Raw genomic sequence first — 7,483 nt, 5'->3', positions numbered from 1 at the left:
ACAATGCCCCAAAGGAGCGGGCGTTCAAGGATGAGTTGGCGGCTTGATTTTCTGGAAGGTTCAAGACGAACAAGCTTGTTTCTTTGTTAGGTCTAGATCATGTCCGAGGTGGTAGCGTTCTGATAGGATTAGAGTAGTGCGCGTTCGTATGTAAACTGTTGATACCTCCAGTAAACATATGTGTCCTTTTGGTATGTAAACCGATGATAACTTGATATTTGGATGATGCACTTATGTTTTTAATGGATGCGTTCTTCTGTTTGCCAACATGATCATGCATTGACAATTGTTTTTTGTTTCGCTGGTTCTGAAATATGAAGATATTTCAAACTTCATCCATCGAAGTTTCAAGGAATCTCTGTGCATTTTTTCCCTCAAAACATATTTTCTGAAAAATAATATGTGAATGCTACTTTTTGTCACACACTTAAATTGCTGGAAGCTCACAGGAAATAGCTACAACCTTTTGTTGGATTTGTTGCAGGACCAAAATATACATTTTTACCTGCAAATTAGCTACATCCCTACAATTTTTTTGCTAGAAGCATAATGTAAATAAACTTCATTTCCCAGCTTTTGCTGTACAACTAAATCAACACTTTAAATCATTCAAGGCTTTTTCCTTTTCAAACTAGTTATTTTGCTTCAACCATGTTTTAAAAAGCTTCAACCATGTTTGCAAAAAGCTTCAACCATTTTTCCTAAAAGTTGCAACCATATTTTGAAAATGTTTCAACCATATTTTGAAAAAGTTTCAACCATGTTTTTCAAAAGCTTCAACAATGTTTCCTAAAAGCTGCAACCTTGTTTACAGAAGCTTTAACCATTTTTAAAAAGCTGCATCCATGGTTTTCAGACATCTTCTAACCATGTTTTCTTAAAGCTTCAAACATGTTTTCTAAAAGCTTCAGCCATTTTTTCAAAAAGATTCAACCATGTTTTTCAAAAGCTTTCAACCATGCTTTTTCAAAAGCTTAAAACATGTTCTTTTTATACATGGATCAAGCTGTGGTTATGTAGAAAGCAACATTCTGCTTTTTTCAAACCACGCATGTAGTAATATGTTGCAATCCCACAAAACAAACATTCACAGCTAGTCAACACAACTTTTTATCATAAGTCATGGGGGGCAATTCATCATTTTTTTCCCTCACGAAAATATCCTAAGTGTAACGATTGTTTCGACACCCGGAGCTTTCGCGCTCGCACTCGCAGCAAGAAAATCTGCAGGGAGTTGGCAATCCTTCAGGTTGTGATCTTCATCTTCACAATATTTGCATGGAGTCTTCTTTTCCCTTGGCTTTGGAGCTTTCTTCGTTTTCGCTGCGTCTTTCTTTGCTTTCTTCTTCATTTCATCTTCTCGAATCTCAATTAGTGGCTTCCTGCGCTTCTCTTTCTCCTTTGGCCTCCCTTTCTTTGCTGACTTTGGTGGGTTCCGCAGTCCTACGGGGGGTGGATCCCGCTGACCTGTACTTGGACCCCCTGAGACTTGTAAGTTTTCTGTATGACCTTGGGCCTCTTCGTCTCCTGCAACCCCATCAGTTGCTCTAGCTTTTATTGCAGCAACCCCAACACTGCCCTGATCAATTAGCCCAGAGACAAAACTATAAGCTTCATCATTGAAGCATGCATCAGAAGCGAGTTTCCCAAACTTCCGGCATAGAGAGTTAAACTTTAGGGTGTTTGTCGTGGGGACGCCAAAATGCATAGCTCTATGCCCATCGCCCGGTTCAGGCGCAAGGTCGGTTGCTCTCTTAGACCATCTTGGTAGCATGTAAGTCGCAGGTATCGTTTGCACGTTCGGGTGCACCATGACACGGATGATATGTGGGCAGATCAGCCCACACATCTCAAACATGTTGCAGGTGCACATGTATGTCTGATCTTTAGGGGCAACACGCATCGTGTACACTTTAGAGTTGACGCCATAATTTGCAACAAGGCGAAACCAGATGACATCCCCTTGCAGCTGATATTGCAGACCATAGCCTGTTGATTTAGCCAATAGTTTTTGAAACTTGGAAAATACCTCTCTGGTATAGAAATCTGCAGCTTGCTTTCAATGTTGTAACTGCAAACAAAAAAGCTTCCAACATCAATAAGAATTGCTACATATGTTTCAAAGAAATACTGCAACCACACTGTACTGGAAAACTAAAAAAATGCTACATGACTTTGGACTTACTTGCCCCAGAGTGGCGGTCTCGTCGCTTCATTGATGAAGCCAGCATTGTCTTCACGATTAAGCATTAGCTCCTGGCAAAGTTCAAACTGCTGCACAAATGTCCAAACCGAGTCTCCATGATGATTTAAAGTCTTGAAGTAGGAATTCAGGCCCTCGGACCGCCCGGTTGTTCCTGTGAATGGGAAGAACTTATTCTTAAAGTACACAGGAGCCCACATCTCCCTGCTGGCCCACATGTTCTTGAGGTGTTTCTTATCAGCCACACCAAATAACTCAACCATCTGCTTCCACAGTTCTTAAAACTCCTCAGCGGTATCTGAATCATTGATGCAACCATAGAATGCTTCAGCAAAAGGCTTATCCTTGCCCAACATCTTCCCTAGTTTCGTCCTTGCAACCCGGAAGACGTGCCACTTGCAACATCTGTGTGTTGAATCTGGAAATACCATTGAGATGGCTGTAGCCATTGCCTGGTCTTGATCAGTCATAATGTTCAACGGATACTCATTATTAATTGCCAACATCCATTGCTTGAAGACCCACTTGAAAGTTTCGATGGTCTCATCAGGCAACAAAGCACACCCCAAGCAAACAGTGTGCGTGTGGTTGTTAATGCCAACAATCGGAGCAAAGGGCAAGTTGTAGCGATTTGTGCAGAATGTGGTGTCGAAAAACACACAATCTTTGTACTTTGGATACAAGGCCCTTGTTCTCCCATCAACCCAGAAAAGCGCCCTAACAGCTCCATCTTCTTCTAGCTTCGAGAAAAAGAAGTTGGGATTCTCCACTTGTCTTCTCTCAAAGTACTCGATTGTCAGCTCGAAATCACGCTCTGACAGGCCCCGTCGCAGCTTTGCTCTTGCATTTGTCACATCAGTCTTCACGTATGGCAAACTCCTTGGATCGCAACACCGTGCATCTCCAAGCAAGCCCATCATATTAGCCATTGATATGTTGCGATAGTGCAGTGAAGTGAAGTACTGCATGTCTGCATCCGGGATCTTTCTGTGAGAGCGGCAAAATCTCCGACGCCCCTTTGCAAAATCAGCTGGTGTGTGTGATCGGCCTCAAAAACTGTCACAACCCAGCTACCGTCTTTGAGGTTAACACCCATACGAGCCTTGCAATCATACCACTCCAACCGGTTTCTTTTCCTCTTGTCGCTCACATCCATATAGATGCCAGCTTGTTTGCTTGGAGATTTTTTGTTACTAGAATAGCTCATATCAACATCTTCACACTGATTTGTTGCAGCCCTGACAGAAATGCTACCACCAACATTTTTCGAAGGATTTTTCCGTGAGTGTACGCACTCAAAAACTCTATAGATTAGAATGCGCTTCTGCTCCGAGCTATTTTTCCTACTATGCTTTGATGTCACAATGCGAGTTCCAAAGCCCATCTTCGAGGCATAGTCATTGTAAACACGCTGAGCTTCTTCAACATTGTCAAAAACCATTCCAAGAAAAGGGACAACTGGCTGTGATGATATATCTTCATCTGGTTCGTCAACAAGTGTTGCAGCATTTCTATTGGCATTGTCACTAGCCACACGGGCATTGCCATGATTTGGAGCTACACCATCCGTGTTCAGCTGCAACGAATCGTCACTATCATTTCCCGGAGTATCATTCAGATCAATTCCATCATCTTCTTCTTCGTGCGCAACATTTTGCATATCATCATCAAGGAAAATTGATGGCTCCACAGCAACATTCTGCAACAAAATCAGCACCCAAGTCATTTTTTTGCTGCGTGAAAAAACACGCAAAAAGCGCGAACAAAAAAGTGGACGCAGCATGTCAATCACAATTCCAAAACAATTCCTGCATGCAGCATTTTAGGATGTAGCATGCAACATCCAGCAAGACGCATGTAGCAAGTGCAACACATACTTGTAACATTTTACTAGCAGACAGCAGGAAGATGCTTGCATTAATTGACACCATCTCAGAAACATTACACAAAAATCAAACACAAGTATGTTGAGAACATCTCTTTTTAATCTCACGCTCATCAATTGAAATCAAAGGTTGCAACATTTTTTTGTGAACAAAAGGATCTAGGATTTGCAATTGGAATTCGTACCAGATCAATTTCATCCCGGCCATGCCGTGCTGCATCTTGGAAGACCACATCAGGGTTGTAGTACCGTTGCAGCACCAGTACACAACCACCAGGGCCTTGCCGCCTCAGGGGACTCTGGCCATGAACGACAGCGGAGCTCGAGCCCAAATCCATGGCGGCAAGGAGGTCATGACGTATGTAAGACATGATTGAAGCAATCCCAAGGCGGCTTGATAGGTGGGGGAGCCCCTCCTCGACGTGATTCGGCCGCGGGGAACGAATAACAGGCGGATCTAGCCACCGCCGCCGCGGATCGGGGACGGGCAGTCGCGGGGGGATCCAGCTCCCCTGTTTTCCTTGTTGTGGCTGTTCGTACACGGTCGCAACAAAACTGTACTTTTTGCTGCAACGGTTGCTTCAGTCCGTGTATGCGCGCAGATCTGACGGTCCACGCAAACCGCATCGGACGGCTGGGCCTCGACCGGCCCAATAGTTGGGCCGGTGCGCTGGCGCAGATCGCTGCCCATAAAAGAAAGAGAAGAAACCAGAAGCAGAATAAAGAAAGGCATTTTGGTTCCTCATCGGAGTTGGGGAGCGGCGGAGGAAACCCTAGCCTACATCAGAGAAGAAGAACAGGTGCGCGCCCCAAATTCCTCTCGCCGATCCCGCGATTCGGAAGCCAAACTCTGATAGAACAACATCAGGCACACCAGAAGGCATATGCAAAGTGTTCGAAAAACGGCATGTGCATAGTGTTAAAAAAGGCATATGCATACGGCGTGCACATGATACGGGCTCCGCGAGCCAGGGCCGCACCATCTCTGATCGACAAACAAGAAACTGCAACACATCAAGACTACACCGATAATGAATCTAGATCGACCATCTGGATCCTGCATCATACCGATACCTACATATATCTCATTTGAAAACTGGCATATCATAACTTGGGAAAATACATCAACCTGTTTTTGAGAAATTTGAACAAGTTCATGAATTAAAAAAAATATCGTGGGATTTTATTTTTATGGATTTTAAACGTACGTTCAAAGTAATTAAAAATCATGGAATAAAAAATTGTTCACGAATTTTAGAAAATATTTACAGACTTTAATCACGAAAATTTAGGAAAAAGAAAGGGAGAGAAAACCAACCTTTTTCATTTTTAGGCGAGAGAGAAAAAAACCAATTTTTCTTTTAGAACAGAAAAAAAAAACCAACTGGACTTAAAGGGAGTGGCGTTCTGCCCGTGGGCTGGGCCTGGCCTGCTAGCGGGGCGGCGGGCCACGTTCGTTCGTTGGATGACGATGGATAAAAGAAAGAGAAGAAACCCGTAGAAGAAATAAAGGAAGGCATTTTGGTTCCCCATCGGACGGATCGGAGTTGGCGAGCGGCGGAGGAAACCCTAGCCTACATCAGAGAAGAAGACCAGGTGCGCGCCCCGAATTCCTCTCGCCGATCCCGCGATTCGGAAGCCAGGCGTGGGGGAGGGTCGTGATTCGGCGACGGGCTGCCCCTGATCCGTGCTATTTCGCAGGCGGCTACCGATGGCGGCGCTTCGAGTCGCGGCGAGGAGGCTCGTCGGCGGTGGCCAGACGCCGGCGGTGGCTGTGGACAAGGCGCAGCGCCGGCTCTTCCCGAGGCTCTCCCAGGTCGGCCGGGCTAGGTCCACCACATCCTCCGCTGCTGCTGCTGCTGCCGCAGACACCAATGTGGCGGCGACCAAGGTACTTTACCCCCGTCGACTCACCAATTTCATATCTTTTTTGTGCGATTGCTTCTGCAACCTGGACTAGCATATGCTGTGCTAATAGCTCGTTCGATAATCCAACTCCATGTTTCGCCAAAAAGCAAGGGCATCTCAAAATTGAATCCAGATCTTGTGTTTCCTCAAGAAAAAGGAAAAAAAAATAACAATTATTTTCGACCTGGCAAGATGCATAATCAATCAGAGGACCGAATAGCAAAACCCTGTTTCTAAATTCTTTGATCCATGGACCAGCCAGTACTACTATTTTTCCATTGCATGATCATTTATATATGTAGGACCTCATCTTATGCTCTACTGCAATCTGCAAAGCAGGGCTGTGAAGATCGGGAGAAACTCCTGAGAGAGATCCATAACATGAGAGAGGAGCTGTATGACAAGGTTTCGCACGCGGAAAGGACCTACAGTATCCCTGGCAGGGCAGGCAAACATATCAGTCGGCTGCATGAGGAGCTCGCCGTGCAAGTGGATCCTAGACCCGGGGACAGCACATGGTATGTATAATCATCTTCTATTTACAAGATTTTTGTGGGGTTAACAAGTTATCTCATCTGAACCCAACCTGTAGGCGCCAGATGCGAGTGCTAAATCCACTTGTTGCGTGCGATTTGCGACTTTGACCTTCAGCTGGTATGTGCTCATGGGCATGGCCGCTGGTAAGATCGTTGAATTGGATCCAGATGAAAAGCAATGGATCCAGAAGAAAAGAGGGGAGGCGCGCAAGCAAAGTGAAACAAAATGATTGAGGGCCATGTTTATGAACGGCACAGGTCCAATAAATGGTTGTTACTGTGTTCTTACATGGACGATCATCGATCGCTTTGTAGGGCCGATCTAGCTGGTTGGTACCAAGTTGTCTAGATGTTATGATATATCTATTTTAGTGTCTCCCGTTTCTATGTTTGTTGAAGATATTGAAATAAGGAGTTCACAGCTCCTGCTGATGTTGCTGCTTAAAGGCTGACATGTAAAAAAAGTTAAGCTGTAGTAGAAGCATCTTCTGGGGAGCATGATGAAGTGCAGCTCACACAACATTGGGATGGAGAACTGGTACTCCCTACGATCCAAAATAAGTGTCGCAGTTTTGAACTAAGCAACCTTATTTCAAAACTGCTGACACTTATACCATGGATACGAGGGAGTAGTAGTTTTTGTGCCACCATAAAGAAATTAATAAAGTTGCTCTAGGCCAGCCTCACGTGCTAAACAGCAGCATCTTGTGTCTTAATCTGATTCTGCTTTAGTGTAGCGATTTCACAATTCACACTCTATGAGACAAGTTCTCTTCTTGACCACTCAACCTGAAGGTCAAATATGTCAGGCACCAAACAAGTTGTGGTACCCGCAGTGGGTGAGCCGCTAACATCAAAATAGATAGTAACATGCGATTATTATTTTTCCGTAATTCTGAGTATGCACAAGTGACTGGTCTGCCGGCCATCCAGGCTGCATTTGAACGCCGC

At 44.7% G+C, this 7,483-nt stretch overlaps 1 protein-coding gene across 1 annotated transcript; it reads left to right on the top strand.

Annotated features, from left to right (window-relative positions):
• The first annotated feature begins 5,593 nt into the window (after nucleotides 1-5,593).
• Nucleotides 5,594-7,054, top strand: LOC123177486 (uncharacterized). Its single transcript, XM_044591207.1, has 4 exons — nucleotides 5,594-5,684; nucleotides 5,790-5,979; nucleotides 6,336-6,514; nucleotides 6,589-7,054. Exons 2-4 carry the CDS (start codon nucleotides 5,800-5,802, stop codon nucleotides 6,638-6,640), a joined length of 411 nt encoding a protein of 136 aa, XP_044447142.1. The 5' UTR covers nucleotides 5,594-5,684; nucleotides 5,790-5,799; the 3' UTR covers nucleotides 6,641-7,054.
• Nucleotides 7,055-7,483: the final 429 nt, after the last annotated feature.

Source organism: Triticum aestivum, chromosome 1D (genome assembly GCF_018294505.1).
Source record: "Triticum aestivum cultivar Chinese Spring chromosome 1D, IWGSC CS RefSeq v2.1, whole genome shotgun sequence".
Classification (NCBI taxonomy): Eukaryota; Viridiplantae; Streptophyta; class Magnoliopsida; order Poales; family Poaceae; genus Triticum; species Triticum aestivum.
The sequence above is the reverse complement of the archived record's forward strand: the minus strand, read 5'-3'. Positions and strand labels throughout refer to the sequence as shown.

Excerpts from the sequence above, each read along its gene's own strand:
- LOC123177486 (XM_044591207.1), top strand. The coding sequence starts at position 5,800 with ATGGCGGCGCTTCGAGTCGCGGCGAGGAGGCTCGTCGGCGGTGGCCAG. Across the intron at positions 5,980-6,335 it reads CCAATGTGGCGGCGACCAAG|GGCTGTGAAGATCGGGAGAA; the intron begins GTACTTTACCCC and ends TCTGCAAAGCAG. Across the intron at positions 6,515-6,588 it reads AGACCCGGGGACAGCACATG|GCGCCAGATGCGAGTGCTAA; the intron begins GTATGTATAATC and ends CCCAACCTGTAG.